This window comes from Archocentrus centrarchus, chromosome 24 (genome assembly GCF_007364275.1).
Source record: "Archocentrus centrarchus isolate MPI-CPG fArcCen1 chromosome 24, fArcCen1, whole genome shotgun sequence".
In the NCBI taxonomy this organism is placed as follows: Eukaryota; Metazoa; Chordata; class Actinopteri; order Cichliformes; family Cichlidae; genus Archocentrus; species Archocentrus centrarchus.
The window spans coordinates 31,991,073-32,015,420 of NC_044369.1; the positions used below are offsets into that span (position 1 = coordinate 31,991,073).

General features: G+C 38.6%; 1 protein-coding gene across 2 annotated transcripts in view; it reads right to left on the reverse strand.

The window, feature by feature from the left end:
- Positions 1-3,277: 3,277 nt before the first annotated feature.
- Positions 3,278-24,348, reverse strand: part of LOC115774860 (gamma-aminobutyric acid receptor subunit rho-2-like) — a 46,411-nt gene continuing 25,340 nt past the window's right edge. For both annotated transcript variants that reach the window (XM_030722321.1, XM_030722322.1), the window contains 7 exons: positions 16,752-16,819; positions 12,376-12,599; positions 12,202-12,284; positions 8,747-8,887; positions 4,591-4,743; positions 4,157-4,365; positions 3,278-4,060 (listed from right to left, as the gene is read on the reverse strand). In XM_030722321.1, coding sequence (XP_030578181.1) covers positions 3,752-4,060; positions 4,157-4,365; positions 4,591-4,743; positions 8,747-8,887; positions 12,202-12,284; positions 12,376-12,599; positions 16,752-16,819 — 1,187 coding nt within the window. In that variant the 3' untranslated portion in view covers positions 3,278-3,751. The remainder of the gene's footprint in view (positions 4,061-4,156; positions 4,366-4,590; positions 4,744-8,746; positions 8,888-12,201; positions 12,285-12,375; positions 12,600-16,751; positions 16,820-24,348) is intronic.

The window sequence follows — 24,348 nt, forward strand, 5'->3', positions numbered from 1 at the left end:
TCTGCTGTGGATACATTCAGATATACATGACTCAATCAGTTCCAAAGTCTGCAGAGGCAGTAGTATCCAAATTATATGCTCTTGTTATTTTATTCACAAAGATTGAAAACTTGAGATTGGAGAGTGTTGTTTCAGGAAACCTGGACAGAGGCTGGTTACATAAAGACGACTAGATCAGGGGTCGGCAACCCGTGGCTCCGGAGCCGCATGCGAGCTTCCGCGAGCCACACAGAGCCGCAGATTAAGCCTGAATAAGGCTTAATCTGCGGCTCTGTGTGGCTCGCGGAAGTAAATTATAAGTATCCAGTTGAAGTGCATTTTATTTTTGTCAGTTTGGTTTTTGTTGTAGTTTTAAATTGGAATATTATTGTGATCTTGAAATATTAAAATAAAATCATTTTATTTATCTATTTATTTATTTTTGTTTCTCAATATATGCGTCACTCGCGGTAGCGGCTACCGGCTTCCGCTAGTATTTGCGGCTTTCACTGTTCTGTTTTCCGTGGAAACCGGGTTCAAATGGCTCTTTCTGGATTACAGGTTGCCAACCCCTGGACTAGATCTATCAGTCCAATTGTACTTTGTTTTGCAAAACTGTGTTGCTCATGGTGACAAATTTACAGATTGGATTTTGATCCATATATGGAGCAACTGCAGCAAATCACTAGAAAGTAGAAATAAATGCCTGTTTTTGTACACCAATGACATGTAAATATTGGGCGCTAGTTCCCCAACATAAGCAGCTGCTCACTGATTCCCCAGTCAGTGCCATTAATTAATTGAGGGGGGGCTGAATGATGTTACAGTTCGGGCGGCGCAGGTTTGAGTCCCAGCCTGTTGCCAGTTTGCCCGCATGTCTTCCCCTGTATCTTTCCTCCATTTCCCGTCTCTCTACTACTACAAATGAAAGTCAAGTGGCTTAAAATTGGTGTGTGGTGCTTTAATTGACTGATCTGAGGGCATTGTAGGGAATAGCTTTTTGTTAGATATGACCGTTGCTAATTGGAATCACTGACCTGGGCCTCTTAATCATGTTTGAATAATAACAATGTACTAAATAATATGGCTTGTTGTGAGGTAGTTTGTCCAGAGAGTTTGTGATTCAGTTTTAGTGAGTGAAATTCCATGAATTATCTGTTCTACTAGTTCCACAATATGTGTGTGTTTGTTGGACCCATCCAGTTTATGAATGCAGCTTGTTATCTAAGTCTGCTAGCCTTAGCTGATAATTTATTACTCCACCTTGTTGTACATATATGAAAACTTCTGGTTCCAAAATACTAACATGGCTGCGACCAAAAGTTAAAGTGACAGAGGCAAAATGTCGCTACAGGAAGAACTAGAGTCTCAATTCCAACAAAGCAACTCTAGATTCCTGTGGCAGGGATGATCACAGATCACGAGAGCACAACCTCTGGACTGATGAGCACGGATGAGTCTCTAGCGAATGAAAGTTGAGTTCCTAAAGTTGAGTCTTTAAAATTCAGAACCCAAAACTAATGGATGACACCACTGGTGGCTACGTCCCTTTTTTATATATACACCATGGTCAAAATACACCCTTTCACCCACTGCTTGCCCCTCTATTTCCTTCACTGCCAGAGTGACAAATCTTGCCAGAAGAAAAATCTTTAAAAAAACTCTTGAGTGGGGAACTTCTAATTATCCCAACAGAAATATATTAATTTAAAAGTCATGCTGACTGTAACAAAAAAGGAAATTTCTACTTGTGCCACCCACATGTTCAGATTTATGTGGCAAGGCAACTCTTTGTGGTATGTGCTCACTGTTTCCCTGTTTGTATAGACAATTGTTCAGTGTTTGTTTTGGTGACAAGATAAGAATGGGGACATCATAAGATGATAACTAGAAAAATGGCAGCAATGATGACATCAATTCAAGTGTGAAAAAAGTTATGAATTATTGTCAGCTTGCAAATACAATGATTATTAAATGGGTTATTATGAGTTATCAGCTTACAAATGCAATGATTGTTAAAAAATTTTTTAACAAATCTGAGCAAGAGTTACCTCAGTTACCATGTTGACTTGGAAAAAAGGGATGGGCCCTCGCTACTATCTAACATGCATGTCAGACTGAATGAATACAATAAAAGTAATCCAGCAGACTTTACTCATGACAGACATTTTGACATGTGTGATAAACATAGGTGAAAGTAAGTGAACTGCAGATGGTGCAGTTCCATGAGGTAGTTGATTAAAGCTTGACATGTGAGCCAACATGAACAGCAGGGCTCTGAAGCTTGCTCGCCTAAATGGAATGGAAATATTTTTTTTTGTTATATTATCAGTTACACCCGTGCTTATTCAACAAGCCAAAATGTCTGCTGTGATGTCTGGCATATTATGCACGCCATGGTCTCTGCTCTCTCCAGGCTGGTTTCCTCCCATTTGTTTTTAATCTCTTTGCTGTAGTTGTGGGTGTCTCATTCTCCAGGGCAGGTCCTCTGGTTATCCCGCCCATGGATCTGCCACACCCGGCAGTGACTCACACCTGCCAGAAATTACTAATCACTCACCTGTTCTTCATGAACTCTCTCCTGACTGGTATTTAAGCTGAGGAAAATCTTCAGTCTTTGTTGGATCATTGCATCAGCAATTAATGACTTGCCCGTGCTCACCTTTATGTGCGTAATAAGGTTTGTTTGTATGCAGAGCCCAGGCTGTTATGGAATTACAAGCATTTGTGTGAGCTGCCCACCACTCCCCACTGACCTGCCTAAGCCCTGGACTGTCTTTTGTAATCATTCCTTGACCAAGTGTAAAAAAAAAAACTTCTGAGACCTTTTACCTTCTGTGGCCTCAGTTGGGTCCTTTTTCTAGTGGATCATTACAATGCAGGTCTGTTACAAAAAGTCCAAACATCTCTTTGAATGGACATTTGAGCTGGAATGAACCACTTAGATTTTGTAGTGAATAAAGAACCTGGAAATTGAGCTAAACTGCTAAGTTCTATTTATTGAGGTGAAAATCTATACCGCTGAAGAATTAACAAAGATAAAATTTAGGGACAAGACATGAAAGACAGACTTTTCTGCTGAAGTAAACACAGAACCAGAGTATCTAGGGTGGCTGTAGCTCAGGAGGTAAAGCAGGTCACCTACTGATCGGAAGGTCAGCGGTTCAATTCCTGGCTACTCCTTGGGCAAGATACTTAACCCCAAGTTGCTCTCCGAAGCAACCGTTGGTGTGGAGTGTGAATGTGTGTGAATGTTAGTTAATTGAAGCTCTAAGTTTATTGTGGAAGTGCTTGTATGAATGGGTGTGCATGGGTAAATGTAAAACATGCTGTATAAGTGCTTTGAGTGCTCAGACTGAGTAGAAAAGCATTATATAAGAACTAGTCCATTTACCATTTAAAAAATATCTGGCAGTCACCTCTGTGAGCAAGTCAAGGGTACATTTACCCTGGGAATGTTGTGGCAAACTTTTTAGGATTAGACTTTTTTTTTTTTTTAGATTGAATATGCAACCAGCCCCATGAGGTTGTTCTGAGTGTCACTAGGGTACATATTAGACTCTGAGACAGGAAAAAATGGTCTATAATTTATATTCAATATCCAATCCAGCAGTGAAGTTAGGCAGATGTGGAGATATTCATACCCAGAAGCTTTTGATAATTCTAGGTCATCCCACCAAACTTTACTTGCATAAGTATACCTTATACCTTGAGATCAACAGAATGAATTCACCATAATTTTCTTTCACTGCTATAGTTTCAGCTAAAATTCTCAGCAGTACACACACCAGTAGATCAAGTTGAAGAGGATGTACGCGCCTGGAAAGATCATGCGAGAGTATGTGTCGATGGCATGGGTGTTCTGAATGATCCGGAAGCCGCGGATGCCCTTTTTCTTGGTGCCAGTGGACTCGTTGTCCAAGGACAGATGCACTACTATCTGCTCCTGTTTATCTGATGTATCCTCAGTGACCATGGAGGCTCTGGTATACCCTGCCAGGCTGTTGGCATCTGCCTCACTGTATGTTCCATCTAGCATCATGGTCTTGGTGTGGGGAATGCCACAGGTACAGGGGAGTGTCTGGGATTGGGTGACATAGACAAAAGGAATTGTGAATGTGTAAGATGTTTTTAGCAATGTTTGGAGACGTGTACATTGTGTGAAAGGTGTTTGTACCTGTTCCTTGTCTTTTTCTCTGAGCTTGCGGTCTTTACCATCCCTCAAAGTTGTCAGGTAGTTGACAGCAGCGTATTCAAGCACAGAAAGGAAGACAAAGACAAAACTGACCCAAAGGTAAATATCCACAGCTTTGATGTAGGAGACCCTGGGCATAGAAGCATTCACTCCAGTGATGATGGTGGACATGGTGAGCACTGTAGTTATACCTGAAACACATAACATACAACCTCTTGTTAGCACAGCTATCTATTTAGGAACCTCTCGTTAGCACAGCTATCTATTTAGGAACTATGACAGAATTTCATTTCATTGCTTTTTTACATCAAACAAATAGCTAACTAGCTTATATTTTCACATCACTTTGATGAGCTTAGGAAAGGCATTCCGTTTAACAGGCAACAGTTTCAGTGATGCATATCCTCTTACAGTACCTAATGAGACTCTGGCAGGGACAGCCCTGCGGTCAATCCAAAAGGACACCCAGGACAGCATGACCATTAGAGTGGCAGGGAAGTAGGTCTGCAGCAGGAAAAAGAAGATGTGACGCCGCAGAGTGAAGTTGATGTACAGACGGTTGTACCAACCTGGAGATGTGGAACAAGTCAAACACAATAGATTTTTTGTTTTATGTGCAAGAGCTAAAACAAAAATTTTCACCATGTTCTATTATTTTAAAATAATAAAACATGGTGAAATTAACAATTAATTTGTTCACAGATGCTAGAAAATTGAAGGGATGTATGTAACAAACCCAGAGTAATGCAAGAGATTCTGTTATCCAGTGCTCTTGGATCAACAGTATGACAGTAGTGAAGTGAAAACAGGTACAAGAAAACACTATTTTAGTTGTGGAAAATGGTTCCAGAAAAAAAAAGTTTATTAGAGCCTAAAATATTTTTATATTTGTACATGAAAATGACCTGTGACTAGATCACCATTTTTTAAACATAATTCCTAGAAGTCGATAACATAAGCACATGTAATTCCTACATGTGGGAGGAAAAATTATGAGAATCTTTGCTTTAGCCAAGTCTTCTCTCTAGCTACAACAAAGGATTCCTAGTTACTATTGATCAGCCCGCCACATCAGCTTAGTGAGATTCTAGCTTATTCCTCCACACAGCTTCAGCTTTAGGATGTTGGAAGTTTTTCTCTCATGAACTGCTCAGTTCAGGTCTTTTTTTTCAGTTTATTTGTCACATGCATGGTCATACAAGGTACAACTAGCAGTGAAATGCTTTGACAACTACCCTTACGCTATAGCACGAGATAAATATATAAATGATTTTAAAGAATATAATCAAAATGTACACAATGGAGGTCAAAAAATATAGTCAAAAACAAAATATATATAAAAGTAACAAACTCTATATAAAATATAACAAAATACATACACTAGAATATACATACTACTTACTACTATACATACTATACATAACAAATATTTACACAAAAATAATATATATACATACAGGGTATGGTGTGTGTGTGTGTGTGTGTGGGGGTGGGGGGTGGGGTGGGGGGGCATAATACAGCGCAAATAGTCCAGTGCAAATAATGCAGTGTAAATAGCATAACATGATTGTCCGGGTCAGTGGGAGAGGCAGTGAATTATGAGTGGTGTGCGTGTGTGTGTGTGTGTGTGTGTGTGTGTGTGTGTGTGTGTGTGGGGTGTAGTCTGTCAGCTGTCCTGATTCAGGGCTCTGATAGCCTGCGGAAAGAAGCTCCTCCTCAGCCTCTCTGTGTTAGTCTTCAGGGAGCGAAAGGGCTTCCTTGACCTCAACAGAGAAGAGTCCATAGTTGGGGTGGCTGGGGTATTTCACGATCTTTCTGCCTTTGGTCTAGCACCGCCTGTAGTAGATGGTCTGCAGGTCAGGAAGTTCCGTTCAAATGATGCACTCTGCTGAACGCACCACTCTTTGAAGAACTTGTCTGTCCTGCTTGTTGCTATTCCCCTTGAGGATGCTTTCGATGGTGCAGGTGTAGAGATGTTGGTGAGCCTTCTTTGCTATGGAGCTGGCGTGGCAAGACCACGACAGGTACTGCGAGATGTGTACTCCAAGGTACTTGAAGCTTTCTACTCTTTCTGCTGCATTGATCTGAACAGGCTGATAGCAACACTCCTTTTTTGCTGTCTTTGTCTTGCTGACATTGAACAAAAGGTTGTTGTTCTGGCACCAGTTTTCCAGGTGCCATCATTATCTGAGATCAGGCTCACCACTACGGTGTCATCAGCAAACTTCACAATGGTGTAGAGCTGGAAGTGGCCACGCAGTCATGAATGTATAGTGAGTAAAGCAGGGGGCTCAAGACACAGCTCTGGGGGGGCACCAGTGGGGGAGGGTGGATGAGACATGATTCCTCACCCGCACTATTTGTGGTCTGTCAGTTTGAAAGTTGGAGATCCAGTAACACAGGAATGGATGGAGTCCTAGATCATCCAACTTGGTGGTGAGTATGGAAGGGATAATAGTGTTAAAAGCTGAACTGTAATTCATAAACAGCATTTTAACATAATTACCCCTCCTAATCTCTAGGTGGGTCAGTGTGGTGTGAAGCAGATGTGTAAGTGGAATGGTTGTGATGATATGCAAACTGAATAGGGTCCATGAAGTCTGCCAGTGAAGAAGTGATGAAGTGTCTGACCAGCTTTTCAAAGCACTTCATCAAGACAAATGTGAGGGCAACAGGGCGATAGTCATTGAGGCAGGTTGGCTGAGGTTTCTTTGGGACAGGGATGATGGTGCTTTCTTGAAGCATGATGGGATGATGCCGTGGGTCAGGGAGAGGTTTACGATGTCTGTGAATACTGGAGCCAGCTGGTCTGTGCAGGCTTTGAGGACTCTGTCAGAGATTCCGTCTGGTCCCGCCGCCTTCCTGGTATTCACCTTCTTGAACACTCTCCTCACATCCCTCTCTGTAATGGTGAAAGAGCACTGTCCTCTGGTGGGCTCTGCTCACGTTCTGTCAGCTGTGTCTTCAATGCTATTTACACCGTTAGCACCAGCGCCAACATTAGCACCAGCACTAGCACAGTTAGCGCCGCTGGTTGCAGCTTCAAAGCGAGCATAGAAGTTGTTAAGTTCGTTTGCTAGAGACTCATCTGTGCTCATCAGTCCAGAGGTTGTGCTCTTGTGGTCTGTGATCATCCCTGCCACAGGAATCTAGAGTTGCTTTGTTGGAATTGAGACTCTAGTTCTTCCTGTAGCGACATTTTGCCTCTGTCACCGCTCTGCGGTGTTGTGGCTTTGTGGTTGTCCATGTTCCCACTGATGAGCCCTGCATTGTAGGCAGTACAAGAGTTCAAAGTGTCCTGAATCATTTTATCCACCCACGGCTTCTGGTTGGAAAATGTTTTGATGATGATTCTTGATTCTTTTGACAACGTTTCTATTGGATTAATGTCTGAAACTTCAGTTAACATTCCAAAACAGCATCTTTACTTATTTCTTGTCCATTTTTTGCAAGAACAGTTTTTGTGGTCTGTGCCATTGTCTTGCTGCATGATCCACATTCACTTGAGATTCAATTTAAGGACAAGATGCCCTGACGTTTTCCTTGAGAATTTCCTGGTATAATGCAAAATTATTTAATCCAGCAACGACAACAATCATGGTTCATGGCCCAAAACCATTTAACACAGACTAACATCACTATATTTTACAGGTGGGATTAGATTTTAGTGCTGGAATGCAGTTGTTTCCTTTCTTCAAACACAATGACTCATATTAAAAACTAAAAAGTGCCATTTTGGTGTCATTCACCCACAAAAAACATTGTTCAAACAGCCTTTGGTCTCATCCACAAGACGTTTATCAAACCTCAGATGGGTAGCAGTATTTTTTTTTTGAAAGCTGTAGCCCTGCCATACACTACATTACTGTTCAGTGTTCTCTTGAAACTAGACTAATGAACTTTAACATAATTTAATGGGCCTTTAGATGAAGAAACAAACATTTGTGACCTCACAGAGTATTACATGCATTGCATGTATTACATGCATTGCATGTAATACTCTGTGAGTATGGAGTGGTATTTTTCCACCCCATCTGGGGACGGTATACAATCTGTCTTACTGTGGATGGGATGATACCAGTGTTTTTTTTTTTTTCTGGACTTAAGGAATGGATTGACAGGTGTCCTGCTTCCATAGATGAAACATAAAGCGAACTGTCACATCATTATATGTAACACCAGCTACAGGTTGAGACATCTGTCACCTTGTATTATTACTGTTTTTTTTGCATGTGACCTCAACAGGACTCTTTGAAAGACTAATGTACATTTAGTTAACTAGTATCTTTTTCTATCTGAGAGGGCAAAACTTACTTCATTGAGACACAAAAATTAGGATGGATTGTTTCATTATTGAATACTTGAGTAATCATAATGTTGACTAATATATTAATGCTAAAACAGGGTTTTGACACATGGCCCCTCAATAATCCAGGGACTTAAAATTATTTCACAAAAATCTGTGGTCTTCGTGAAACTTAAGAGCAGTTGTCATTTTCTTCAACTGAGCAATCTAGCCTTACACAAGATATGTATGTGTAAGTGAACTCAGGGTTTGTTTCGGCTCTCAACCTGTGCTGCTGTAGAAAGCCAGCCTGGAGGTAGTGTGAAACTTCTGAATCAGGAACTGAGACAGAGAAATCCTGTCATCTGTGCTCAGGGACTCATCACCACTTTTCCAATAAAGCATCAGGTCCTCATCTGTGTAAGCATCTGCAGAACAGAAAGTAGGAATGGAAGTACAGAGTTAGCGTAAATGGCAATAGCTGTGATAAGTAAATAGAGCAAATTCTAAAATAAAAGCCTGCATTCTGCTGATGGCTGAATCTCAAGAACCAAACTAATAAAGGAGAGTCACTAATGAAGACAGCAAATAGTAAACGAAATATATATGTAAAATAGGTATGTACAGTATTTGTATACATATTGCCATCAGCCTTTTTTTTCCCCAAATATATTTATTAATTTTCATTTTTTAGAACAAAACACAACCCAAAGACAGCCTTACATTCTATAGAAAAATAAATAAATTATAATAATTAAAAAACAAACAAACAAACAAACAAAAATAAGAAAGTTAAAAAAAAAATTAAGAAGGAAAAAAAAAATAATAAAAAGAATGGAAATTAAAAAAGACACCAAAGAAATTTAGGGGAGCTTACATATTTTTCCATTATTTTTTAAATCCAAATCTTAAGAGGTAATAAATGCTCAAGACAAGATGGTATACACATGTCCTTCAGTATAGTCCAGGAAGGGTTAAGATGTCAGTCTTAGACTGGACAAGGCATGTTAAAATGTCAAGTGGGATGTATTCCAAAATAAGCTTCCTTCACCCAAAAACAGTAGGCAACTTATTAGAAATCCATTGCAGTAAGTTAAAATGTTATCCAACTTACTCTTGTGGACCGAGGAGAAGAGACACTGGATCGAGACTGATGTTAATTTTCAAAATTTTCCTAATTTCGACCAGAACGGATTCCCAATATTCTTGGATCTTAGGACATGACCAGAGACAGTGTGTGAGGCTACCTTCATGTATTTTACATTTAGGGCACTGTGGAGAGGAACCCGGTTTAAACTTAGATACCCGGTTTGGGGCCAAGTGTGCTCTATGCAGTAATTTAAGTTGTAAAGCCCAGGAACGATTACAAATGGAAATTTTTCTGGCAGAGTTCCAAATACTGCTCCACATTTCTTCTGTGATCTCAGTATCCAGTTCTTCTCCCCAGGTCTGAGCCAGAATTATTAATGAGTCAGATTTATAACATTTTAATGTTTTGTAACACATACTTAGTGACACTTGATGAATTCCAAAAAACATCTTTTTAATGCCCGAGATCTCAGTGTCCTCAAGTAAAGCTGTTTCTTTTTTAACAAAATCTCTTATCTGAAAAAAGTGTAAGAGATTATTTTTTCCTATTCCAAAGGCTTCTACAACTTGATTAAATGACATAAGAGTCCCCTCTTTGAAGAGACAACCAAAAGAGGAAATACCTTTAGCCACCCATTCCCCAAAACCTGGATCCAGCATACCCGGAACAAAGTCAGGGTTATGGACAAAGGGGGTAAAGGGGGATGTTTTTCCAGATCTCCCCTCAATATGTTGAGCTGCTCTCCAAGCCTTGACTGTATTAACAGTAATTGGATTGTTACAGCATTTATTTATCATTTTCATATTTTTAAGAAAAAGCAGACTTTTAAGAGGGCAGCTGCATAGTGAGGCCTCTATATCCAGCCACACTGTGGATGGATTTCCAAATATCCACTCCCAAGTATATAAGAGAAGAGAACACAGTTGATATTTTTTGAGATCTGGAAGGTCTAAGCCTCCCATATATCTTGGAAGCTGTAGTGTTGACATTTTTATGAAGGCCATTTTTTGCTCCAGATAAAGGAACTAAACCAGCCTTGTAGTTTTTGGGTCCACTTCTGAGTAAATAGGATAGGAATCATTCTAAGCCAGGGAGAATAGTCATTTTAAGAAGTGAAATTCTGCCTAACCAAGATATGGGAAGGTAATTCCAACATTCAAGGTCTAGCTTAATTTTGTCAAATAGTGGAATAAAATTTGCTCTGAACATGTGATTGAAGCAGGGTGTAATAAATATACCTTAATCTTAATTAGGCTTGGGCCAAATTAAGATTTTTATACCCAAATTTGAGCTGGTACGCTGGAGATTAATCAAGCATAACATTCAACCAGTAAAACAAAATTTTCTCTTCAGGGCTCCAAATACATTACTGTAATCTGGCATCTTAATCAATGTATTTTACAATTTTTCAACTTTTATGTCAAACTGTAAATCTGAAAATTAATGGATAACAACAGTAATGATCTTTTATCATTAATTTTTTTTAAACAATTTTTGGTTATGTAAGCACATTCCCACAAAAGATTTATATATGTTCCAACACTTGTCTTACACCATATTGATCAGTTAGGATTTTTTTTTTTTTTTAAGAAAATATGGTGTCCTATGTTGTCTATGCATTATCTTATATTGAATATCTTTAAATACATATACAAATTCTGGAATTGTATAACTAAAGAGATAAGTGCAATTGTACAGAGTAAAGTTTGTAAAGATCCAGGGCAGTGTCTATTGGGGCTGCCTTCCCCAGATAAAGGATTAAAAGGTAAAAAACCTGAGCTGACTAATAAACTATTATTTTTGCATTCTGCAAAACTGGATTCATCATAAACCTCCTACAGTGACTCAGTGGTATAAAAAAATATCTGGAATAATTGCAATGGAAAGCCTAAGTGCAAAAGTAAGTGGCAAAACTGAAAGCTATAAGAACTTGGCAGCCCCTGATGGATTATCTGCCCAGTGATCTACATTCTGACCTACATAAATAGAAATAATTAGAAATAATAATACCTAATAATTTTTTGACTCATGTTTCTTTTTTTGTTTGTTTGGTTTTTTTTATAGTTCTGCACATTTAGTCTGTATCATAAATATACTGGATATGGATTATATTTGTTTTTCTTTTTGTGAAAATAATAAACAGAAAAAAATATATAATTCTGATTAAAGTCCATGCATATACTAGTGGATTAACCATCACAAAAACATAAAAAAATGATTTTCATAATTACCAATACTGTTAGTTTAGGGCAGATGTGGGATAAACCTGGTGGTCTAATAAATTTGTTAAATGCTGTTATGCTGTTATGGGGAGAGAATTAAAGTGGTTCTTGCTCATATATATATATATATATATATATATATATATATATATATATATATATATATATATATATATATATATATATAATTAGTGTTAACTGCTAAAATATCTGCCCAGATTGGCAAGACTTGCTTCTAAAAGGACTTTGGAATAATTTATACAATCACCAGCTTCTTACTGAGAAAATACAGCTTATATTCAGTTATTTATTTTAGTCAGTGTGCTGTTGGCTGAGGGAACATTCTATCAAAATGCATTCAACCTTTAATATATAGCAGTGCATCATTTCGTGAGAAAAGAATGGAATATCATGGTTGAAAAATACTTACAGCTCTCCAGCTCCAATGTACATGTCTGTGAGTCCAGAGGGAAACGACTGAAATCCATGTTGCAAGCTGCAGTAACGGTAACCCTGTAGAATTAAAAACAGAATATAAACCTCACTAGCTCTGCACAGGCTAGACTGGGCACTGCCAAGTAAGCCAGTTGTTTCTTGCCCTCACCTCAGGCTGTACAGAACGTGACCATCTGGGAAGACTCTTAACATGATGTTGTCAGTGGTGGTGTCGTGGATGAAGGACCTTTTAGAATGGACAAAAAACACATCAGGCACCCATATTTTCTTCACCAGGCGGCCATCAAAGGTCATGCTTTTGTTTGTGGAGCTTGGGAAGGCAAGCCTTTCATCTTTCCAGTAGTGCCTCAGGTATAGAGTCATGGTGAAGTCCTGAGGGAGTGGGGGAAGGGGGACAGCATCAGAAACAGCCTCAAGATTAAAAAGTCTCACTTAGGACTTGCTACCACTGATTTATTGAATTCCTCTGGTATTATAGTGCTGCAGCAGCTGCTGGATTATTGGGATTGTTAATGGCTAAATGTACACTGTCATCCAAAGTTCTGAACAGTAACTAAGTACAGCCCCTAACCTCCATTGGGCCTAGATTACCCTCTTTTTCTCTCCTCCTTCCTCTATGTTGCTATGCAGGCAGGAGCAGAGAAATGGAGGATGCCCCCTCATGCATGCCCCCTCCACACCACAGATCATCTTCTGTCCTATTCTCCTAGTAGTATTACATAACAACAGATCATTTGGCAACACGTACTCTTGGCACCAAACAAACAAGTACCTTTTATGTTGCATAAGACAAGTTTAGGGGCATGTCTGAATCCCCCACATGAGTAATAACTTATGTGTACAAATGAGACATGATTTCATCTTTAGAAATCTAAAGTATGTGTCCTTGAATGTTACCAAAACCTATTGGCATATTGGTTAATTTACTTTTACATTTTTATGTCTCTGTAAACAGCAGCAAAAGCTGCTTTGCATGAATCAGTGGCATTTTCTGTCTTTTACAAATTACAAGTTGTATTTATTATAACAAAAAAAATGCCACATTTTCTCAGGTCACTGCACTCTGTGGTCAGGGGTTTTGTTCTGGCATAATTGTAGTGGCTAATGCTATCTAATAATGAGTTTTAGACAAAAAAATGGAGAATTACTGAGCATGTTTTCTGTCTGCAAGCAATGACTAGCAAACTATGGCAAGAAATATATAGCATGTAGTATCTTCTGTTGTATAACAGAATATGCTGAATTGGTTCACTGATATTATGACTCTACTATGGCTTCCTTTAAGCTACTAAATATTAATGTTCATATCCCATATGTCATTGCTATAAAACTGACTACTGAATACTGAGTACTACTTATTTTAGGGTCTGTACCTTACAATATAAAGTGCCTTGAGGTGACTGTTTGTTGTGACTTGGCACTATATAAAGAAAACTTAATTGAATTCAATTAAATTGAATTCCTGACCTTTAAGCAAACTACTGCTGTGTATCTACAATGCCTCGCTTCATTAAAACTGTGACTTCAGCAACTATGCAATAAAACAGAAATTGACAGAGGCTAATATTAGCAAACCTTAGCTATGTCTTGCTATGTCTTGCTTAAATTGCAAGACATGAGCCTGAAAACTTAGGCCCACACAGATACAGTGTTGGAGTTATGGTATAAATTCCATTCTGTTTATTATAACTTATCATATCTTCTGTTTGTATATTTTCTATAAGTTGTTCTATGTACATATGATACTGTTGTTTTTATGTTTGAAATGGGAACACGTGGTGGTATTTCTTACAAAGGAAGTTGTAGTTACCTGCAGGCTGTTCTCAGCCTGCAGAGAACACATACAGGATACGTGTCTCGTATACGCCATGTTACATGCGCACATGTCACAGTATGCTTACGACCATATATGGTAAGGAAAAAGCCAAGAATGTTGTTTATTACATGCTGTAAACTGTGTTTGATGTAACCCACGTGATCTTATTGTGAAAATCCGAATAAAAGCGCTGCGCAGGAAGCGGTCCTTCAGGACAGATAACTTCCGCTCAGCCGCGAGCTGAGTTCAAGGAACGGATCTCTCCTCCTTGCGCAAGTTCAAAAGAGTTGTGTGTTTGTTCTCTGAGTTTTTAAAATGATCTGAACCTATCAACAGTGTGACCACTTGTAATCTGGTTTGATCCTAAAAGACTAGCATAAATGGTCAATAGAGCAGAAATAATCCTGTGTACAGACTTGTAGAAATGATTCTAGCCTCTGTAAGTAATTTCTCTATTCATGAAAATAAACTAAGGGGTTAGTCTTTATACTTGTTTAAATTGTATTAAAACTTAAAGTCTTAATACAATTTAAAACAACAGTTTGTAAAATCTCACTACTAGATGACAATAGGTTGCAGATTGCAGTCAACTAAATTCTGTTTTCTTACCCCTCCCAATTCAAATGCATAATCATAGCTACAGTGGCTCCTGTCAGACAAACGGCTCTGGCTGCTGTTCATCTGTAGTGAGTGTAAGCTGTCAATCTGCTGTTTACCTCAGCTGTCAATACAGGTCCACATCTATTTACTCTAGAGTCTAGGGGATGCTGTAAAACTTTGTGAAGGGAGTCCAGTACAAGTCAATGAGTCAGTGAACGTCTGCGCAATGACAGCAATACTGAAGTGAATTTGAACTTCTCTGTTGGTAAGCGCTGCTGTTTTTGCCGCTGTTAGCTGTTGTTAGCATCTGTTAGTTACTGTTTATTATTAGTGAAATATTCTTTCTTTCTGAAACTTTCTTTCTTTCTAAAAACATGATTAGGCAGAATGGCAATGTTCATCTCTGCCACTGTATTCAAGATGGCAGAGTAACATGGTGGCATCCACAAACCGGTGTCCCCTCCTGTGTGTCTTTAATGGATTAATTCCAATTTTGTGAGAACGCATAATCTTGTTGGAAGACATAATTACACAGTAATCAAAGTATATTTATGAGTACAAATGAATTTTTCTATAAAATAAACTCAACAAAATGGCTGACTGTATCTTTAAACACCCATTTTAACGACAGGTGGGTGCTCTTTCACATTTTTCAGTGTTTGGCATTAAAAAAACTCCCACTGTTTGGTTTTTCTAATGAGCACATCTTGTTTTTAGCCTGGTTTTTGCTAGCCAATGGTAGCTGATGGTTTTCCAGCTCTAAAAGAACACACTATTGCACTGTATATATAACATTATATAAATGAAGAACCCTTTCTTTTACAAACCCAATTCCAAAAAAAATTGGGACGAGGTGTAAAATGTAAATGAAAAACAAAATGCACTGATTTGCAAATCTTATAAAACCATTTTATTCACAACAAAAATGTGCCCTGTTCTTACTGCAACATTTTTGTAAAGTGTCCTTTGAGCTGCTATTGACTCTGTGATAAAAACTTTATTAAAGAGCAGATCTATGTCCACCTTGTTAAAATGGGAGTTTGAGCTGATATTTTGGCATATGTAAGATTTAATGTTGTAACTGACAACAGAGCAGTGGGGTTGTGGTGACACAAACACATTACTTTTACCCAAGAGACTGGGTTTTGGGTCTTGTGTGAGAGACTCAAATTTCCGCAGTAACAGCCTATTGACAGGCTAGGAAAAAGCATCAATTCTGGGTCCAGGTCTTCTCATGTGATTTTGTTGACAAAAATAAATTTTATGCCTTAAAATCTTGTGTTTTCTAAACTGCTGAAAGGCACAGTAAAAGATCATTTGGAGTATAACTGTTTAACATCCTGCAGCTTTACGATACAGTAAGTCACAATATCAATAAAGATCAGTTGTCTGGAATCATTATTTTTTTTTCTTTCCTTCTGTTGCAAAACAATTAAATACACAGCCCTGGGATTCAAATTAAATGTAATCCTCTACTGCCCTTGCAAACAGGAGCTTACACAACATCAGGGTGACTGTTTTGCATCCAATTTATGGTTCCAGAACAGAAGGTTGATTACATTACTCAGTGTTGCATTCAGTCTGACTTTGAGCAAAATCAACAATTCCAGCCACTGAGCCAACAAACATCTGCATGACTAAAACGATACACTCATATAGAACCCCTCCATTGCCAATGACCCAACAAAGCTATTTGACACAGGGTCAGGATGTCCTGTTGAAATTATGGTAAGGCTCATATCTAGTGCATCCAGAGTTAGACTGAGGAGAAAAGTGTTAACAGTCTTAGTCATGTGTGCATTCCCATGCTGTTAATGAAGACTGTTACTGTGCTACCTCATTAGCTGCTCTGCTCCTTCCCCATGTGCTGAAGCATGTAAGTTCATTTATTCTGTAGTAAAATCTACCACTAATCACAAAGCATAGGTTGAATATTAAGTTAAAGAAACTAAATATTCCAAGTAATACTATTTTTTTCCCCAGCCCAACTAAACATATTTTAATTACCATTATTGTCAGTATGTACAGCAAGGACTTTTTTACAGCTACATATCTGTTAACCGACATTGTGTGTAATATGTAACATTTTATACATTCTAAATACTTACCATATCAACCTCTGATATGCTGTCCAAACTCTCCACCTGAACATCCACTCCAACAGGGACAGCTGGACCTGCAGATAGAAAAATACTGCGCATTACAACACTGGAAATAAGACAAAGACAACAAGTAGAACCTAAAGCAGTGTTGTTTTAGTTGTAGTCTTTAGTCTTTATTGCACAAGGAAATGTGCATGTGAACCACACTCCTGAAAAGGTGATTAAAAATGAATAATAATAATGAAAAAACCTATTAAAATTGAAATTGAAATTTAAACCATTTGTTGGAACACTGCGCAAACTACAAGTAAAAACAGGAACAAATTGTTTAAACTCTATATATTTAGCTGAAATGGTAAAAAGATTTCAATGACTTTTGAAAAATATCTGTTCCTTTTGAATTTAATGGCAACATGTTTCTACTTCCAGATGCTGAGACAGGGGCAACAAGTCCAAAAACATGCAATGTTTTTTTTTTTTTTTTTTTTTAATACCTTGACATATATTGAGGTTAATGGACTGGCTGGCAAACAGGCACAGTTGTACACTGGCTCCGGAACTCTTCTGACAACTAATGATTGTGAACATAGTTTGTCACAATGTGCACAATTGCAAGTTCACACTTCACTAGAGAAAACCATATATAAAACAAGAGCCCAAAGTGCAACACTATCCTGAAAATGTTTTTCTATTGGTCATCTGTGGAACTGTGGTTTGACCAGTAAAAATACTAGAATACTTTTTGAAAATCAAAGGCAAGTCCTCAGAGGTATGGCCTATGGTACCCTAATGCACAACACTTTGGTAACCATAAAACTGGAGTATTTATAGGTCATTTATTTTCATGCTTATTTCAGTTATTTCAGTTTCAAAGGATGACAAACTGGATAACGTGGCTCAAAAGAGCATGATTGCCTATAGTTCTCACTAAAAACCCCGGGTACATTTTTAAATAAAAAATTCCAGCCAGGGAAATCCCAAACTCTTGAGGAGCTGAAATTCTATAATAAGCAAGAATGGTTAAACATTTGGTTTTCAACATTTCAATATGTATTTTGTTTTACCAGAAGCCCTCCCTCCTGATCAGATGTTGATTACTGCTGTTTTATTCCTGAAAAATGTGTGTTGGCAGGTGTCTCACTGTTTGTTTTTCTAATGACCAAAAATAGGTATGTTCTTTGATTTAAGTAGAAATGTGATGTCAGTTGTGATGCAGTCACTGTTATGATCTTGTTTTCAGTGCATTCTCTTACACAGTCCTAAAATAACAAGCTGGGGTACCCTGCTAAAACCATGAGTAATAATTCTGATCATTTCACATGAGAGGTTGAGTTAAGCAGAACACAATATTCTCATATTTGTTTCTTTGACTTGTTTAGCTGTTGAGATTATTATATTTAAGGCCAGTTTGGGATTTAGAGGGATATGGAAGAGTATCCTAGTAGCCTCATCATTGAAAGAAACAAATTCACACAGCCGTCTGTCATTTCTGTATTAAAGTCACATTGGCTGCTGTGGCATTGTTAATCTCTGCAGCAGTGAGGGAGTCAGCCTTACATAACTGGTGGCACAGCAAAGCTACTACCTGGAAGAACAGATAGTGACTCATGCCCAGCTCCAGCTGTCATCAATGTTCTACCCTGTCTTTCTCACATCATATGCCACATGTCACGTTCCAGACTAACTACAGCTCCTGCTGTTGACACACCCCCTTCAGTGGACATAGCACCAGATGCCTGCTGAGAAAGAAGCCTCGGCTTGTGGTGCTTTTGGAGCAGGATAATCTGTGATTTCTGGCTACAACCAGAGCCCATTTTGAGCTTAGCAGTATGGCAAGGAAATAGCAGTGCTTAAAACAGGTCTATCCAGTGGAGGGATATAGCTGCACATGTTCTTTAAATTACTAAGTATGTAAGCCAGGTGTCTCTGTTTCTTCCAAATATTTACAGGCTGAAAAGACAATTGGACGAAATGTCTTGTGTGGTTTTGCCAAAAGATTTCCTTGTTCTATCTTGAGCTGACAACATCACAAAATAATTCTATGATACTGATTATCAGATGAAAGCCATGAATGTGTTACATGAATACTCTATTCCATAGTTTCTGTTAGCCCTTTTAGCCCCTAGTAGCACTTCCTTGTGTAACATCACAGTGGAGCAAACACTATGTAAAAATGAAATTACAAAGTAGCTCCTTTGTGGGCACATGTTGCTGGCAGTTCAGTCATGTTGATAGTTTCTGCTTTCTCAAGAGCATTTCTCTTTTAAATTGAATTTTCATCAAAACAAAAGGACATAATCCATATACATTGATATTGTCACATACGGTACTGTGAAAAAGTATTTGCCCCTCTCCTGATTATTATTATTATTTATTTTATTTTTTTTGCATATCTCTTACACTTACATGTTTCAGATAATTAGACACATTTTAAAATAAGAGAAACACAACTGGAATAAATACAAAATGCAATCTTTAAGCGATAATTTCCCTTATTAAGGGGGAAAAAAGCTATCTGCCCCTGTGTAAAAAAGTAATTGCTTCCCAAACTGAATAACTGGTTGTACCACCCTTGGCAGCAAGAACTGCAATCAAGCATTTACAATATATTGCACTGAGTCCTTCACATTGCTGTGGAGGAATTTTGGTTCACTCTTCTTTGCAGACTTGATTTAATTCAGCCACACTGGAAGGTTTTCAAGCACAATGGCCTGTTTGAGGTCATGCCAAAGCATCTTAATGGGATTTACATCTAGACTTTCACTAGGCCACTCCAAAACCTTCATTTTGGCTTTTGAGAGCCATTCATTGGTGAACTTGCTGGTGTGTTTGAGATCATTGTCCTGCTACATAACCCAAGTGCACTGAGCTTCAAGGCATGAACTGATGGCCAGACATTCTCCTTCAGGATTTTCTGGTAGAGAGCAGAATTCATAGCAAAACTGATTTGAATTGAATTATCGCAAGTCATCCAGATAATGAACCAGCAAAATGGCCCCAGACATTACCCTACCACCACCATGACTGGCTGGTCATGTGATATTCTTTTTATGAAATGCTGTGTTAGTTTTGAGTCAGATGCACTGGGATGCAAACCTTTTGTTGTCTTGACGGTGCACAGAATATTTTCCCAAAGGTTTTGGTGACCATTCAGATGTTTACTGGCAACTGTGAGAGGAGCCTCTGTGTCTGTGTGTTTTTTTTTTTTTTTTGACCAGTAGTGGTTTTCACCTTGGAACTCTCTGGATACCATTTTTGCCCAGTGCTGAATCACACTGTTGAATCACAAATACTGTCCCTAACTGAGGCAAGTGAGGCCTGTTGTTCTTTAGATGTTGTTCTAGGTTCATTTGAGACCACGTGCATGAATTACTGATGAGCTCTTGCAGTAATTTTGATAGGTCAGCCATTCCTGAGAAGGTCGATAACTGTTCCAAGTTTTCTCCATTTGTGGATAATGATGCGCATCATAGTTTGCTAGAGTCCCAAAACCTTGGCTTTCCATCCCTTTCCAGATTGATAGATGTCAGTGACTTTGTTTCTCATCTGTTCTTGAATTTCGTTAGATCGTGGCGTGATGCTTTTAAGATTTTTTAGCCTACTTCACTTTGACGATAGCTTCTATTTCAGTGATTTCTTGATTCAAAGGGTCTGGCAATAATCAGGGCTGGGTGTGGGTAGTGAAATTAAATTCAGTTTTCCAAAAAAAAGTGTTTAATCACAGTTAAATGATCTATCAAGTATGGAGTGGGTGGGGGCAATTACTTTTACACACAGGGCCGGGAAGGAGGCAAATATAGTACCAGTGGGTGGCTGTAGCTCAGTAGGTAGAGCGGATCACCTACTGTTCGGAAGTTCAGCGGTTCGATTCCTGGCTACTCCAGGCTACATGCCAATGTATCCTTGGGCAAGATACTTAACCCCAAGTTGCTCTCCGACGCAACTGTCGGAGTATGTATGTGTGCGAATGTTAGATAATAAAACCACTTAGCTTAATTAATCATGGAAGTGCTTGTATGCATGGGTAAATGCAAATGTTGTATAAGCGCTTTGAGTGCTCAGACAGAGTAGAAAAGCGCTATAAAAGAGCTAGTCCATTTACTGTTCAGAGTGTCCCTAATATCTTCTTGCACCTGTCCTTCAGATTCCTAGTGTACATATTATTTATTAATGGAAATTGTTAATGGACAATGTCAGTCTTACTCTTCTTTACCTACATTTATATATTTTATTTATTTTGTTTTTATCACTGTTATATATGTATAGTTTTGCATTCTGTGTCCATTGCACTTCTGCTCTATCTAAAGTTACACTTGTCAGCTACATAATGATCATTAATCTATGAAATAGAGGACACTGATGTTAATGAAGGCTCTTTTGTTATTTTGATGTGAACCAGCAGGCATATTATTAAGGTTTGAATTAGGCAATAGAAGAATATCTCACTTGAGGTGGCACTTTTGGGTTTATGCACATATTTAGATATTTTTTGTTTGTGACGATGTGCATTTACTACTGCATGCTAAATCTAATCAAACTTTGTGTTCTTCAGACAGCATAAAAAGCAAAAAAGCGAACACACACACATGTGCGCACACACACACACGCGCATGCACACACACACTCCAGACAGATTTTAAATGGTCAGTTTGATATGGCTTTATGATATTTGTTTGATGGTTTTTGTTTTACTTTGTCAAGACATGAGTGTGGCTGTTGTCAGTTCTTACCGGTAGGCCTTCCTTTCTGGTTGGTTTTGTGGGCTGTTTTCATTAAAAGGGCTTTGGTAGATCACACATTTAAAGATGTCGGCAGTGGAGCTTTCACCAAGGGGACCAGGGTTTGTATTGTCTGTTAATTTAAGTTTAAGTTTAATTTAAGTTCAATTGCTGTTAGATTGGAATTATGGAAAAATGTAATTTTGCTTACTTTCTGTTGATAAAGGATATGGAAAATCTAGTCAATCAGTAGGAGGTTTGCTCATTCTGGAGCAGAATTATGGGCCTGATAGCAACCATATATTACTAATATGTACTAATATTCTAGTGACTCTTTTTTTAGCATAGTTAAAAAGTAGGCAACCTCATTCCAGTGGTGGGCGAGATGTTAAGTTTTTGATACTTCATTTCACTTTAATTATTTTAGGAATAAAAAAAAAACCCCAAAAAAACCCAACAACAATTCCATATTCTTTCCCTTCTTGTTGTCCTTTCAAATACTGCACAGTTTGATTTTAAGTGCTGTCTCCTTACACACATAATGCAGCTGATTCTGAAACATGAGTTCATTTTGAAATACTAATCATTTGCTTTTACAGAGTCAAATATCTCAGCTGCATTTTGTGAGGAGGTTCATTTAGTATTTTTCCCAGTCAGCCTCAGCTTTCAGAGATTGAATTGTTCTCATGTCACTTCAGCAGAATAGAGGGAGAAAACACTTTGTCCATTCCATGCTGAACTTTGAATGGATTATCAACTGTAAATCCACTGTTGGTTGACTGTGCTTAGATTAGACAGCTAGCCCCCTTGCATTAAGCGGTGATTATACTCTGCTGTGACCATCAACACAGACAGCTGGAAATACCACAGAGTGGTCATTCCTGTTATACTGCATAGTTAGTGCATGCGGTGTGTAATATAAACTTCTGCTGATGGGTTCGCACAGTCACAAAAAATTGTCATGTATGTGGATGTAATCGCTTCCTGAACCATGAACCTCCTGCTCACTATCTAATGATGACGTTTATGCTACTTGGGCCTGAGGGGACCTTAGCAGACTCACAGCCAAGGAAACTATAACATACAATAATGCCAGAAAGAAAACCTATTGAAGACCGGTCACATAAAACATCATGCTGGCTCCTGTTACGGCTATATGCTGTATTGTGTTCTGTGTGCGTGGGATTGCTCTGTGTTCTCTCTCTCTCCTCAGCAGGTGCTATCATTGAGGGTGTTTCCATTGCCAATTTAGGGCACTTGGTATAAAGAAATGAGACACCAGAGAGGGAATTGAAGCAGAGCTGTGCTTGTGTGGAAGTGTGCTAGCTATTGGGCACAATGTGGTGTTACTCCCGCCGTGGGGGGTAAATTGTCTGTTGGCAGACAACAGGCGTGCTCTGGGTTCCCAGAGGAGTGCATTTAGTTTGTGGGGGTTGTGTTTGATAGTTGGTTTAGTGTTATATCTTCTTTTCCCCTTATAGGACAAGTGGTGTCTCCCATTTGGATAATGTTTTGTGTTCTGGTTGAATTTTAGAAGGCATTGTTTCTTTTATAATAAAAACCTTATTTTATTTACTGACTATTTTACTTTTCTTGTTTTCTTTTTCCTTGATCGTATGTTGCATCCATGTCCCCCAGACCCGTGGGACGTAAAACTCTTTAATGCAAATATGACTAATCCATGGCAAGTGTATTCACCCTGTTTTTTAATCAGAGGCAGTCATGAAGAAGGAGCTCCATATACAGATGCATCCAAAAAATAAATTTTTAAAAATTACAATTTGATGTGATGATAAATATTTAATCCAAACTGTCTGCTCTTGTTTAGCTGATGAATTTATCTGGCCACATTCCAATGGGAGCAGTGTAGGTGCTCGAATTATGAGCACAGAAAACTTATCAATACAGCTGTTCTTGAACACTATAAACGTCATGCATTGTCATACACTCTGATGTACACTATAGAAGCAGAAGACTGGTAACCAAACAATAAACACTTTTTCAACTCAATCTCTTTGTTCTTTGGGATATGGCATCCAAACAAAGCAGATAGTTGTGTGCTTTTTGATAATAAACTGTGCCTCAATCATCATTTCTCTTATTGTGACTTGGAAATTCCTTACAAGAGATATCGTTCTCAAAATCATTCCCACACCACACAAGGAATTAGGTGTAAAGGAGACTTTCCTTAGAAACACTTCAGTGACTGCTTTTGAAGCCAGGAGGAACTACAGCAGCTGGTGCACAGTCGGACTTCTTCCTCAGCTAAGTGATTGCATGGCAGCCTCACACTGGCATCAGTGAAGTGCTAGCACAACTTAGCTTTTTTTGATGTTTGAATAATAAAATCACATTCTTCTTCTACTTCTCCTTCTCCATAATCCAGGAAAAAAATGGCATAAGTTCATCCTGAGTGGCAGCATGAAATTCACCATGGGACATTTCTTTTAACTTGCCAGCACCTCCTGTGCTTAAACATTCTACATATGGGGTGGCTGTAGCTCAGTGGGTAGAGCAGGTCACCTACTGATCGGAAGGTCAGTGGTTCGATTCCTGGCTACTCCGGGCTACATGCCAGTGTATCCTTGGGCAAGATACTTAACCCCAAGTTGCTCTCCGACCGTCCCGTTGGAGTATGAATGTGTGTGAATGTTAGCTAATTAAAAGCACTTAGCTTAGTAAACATGGAAGTGCTTGTATGAATGGGAGTGCATGGGTGAATGTAAAACGTGTTGTATAAGCGCTTTGAGTGCTCATACTGAGTAGAAAAGCGCTATATAAGAACTAGTCCATTTACATACCAGGAATCTTTAGTTCAAGAAAAATAAGATTATTTTTAATTGGCTCACCAAATCCCTGCAGCTGTGCCATTATCTTAGTCAGGT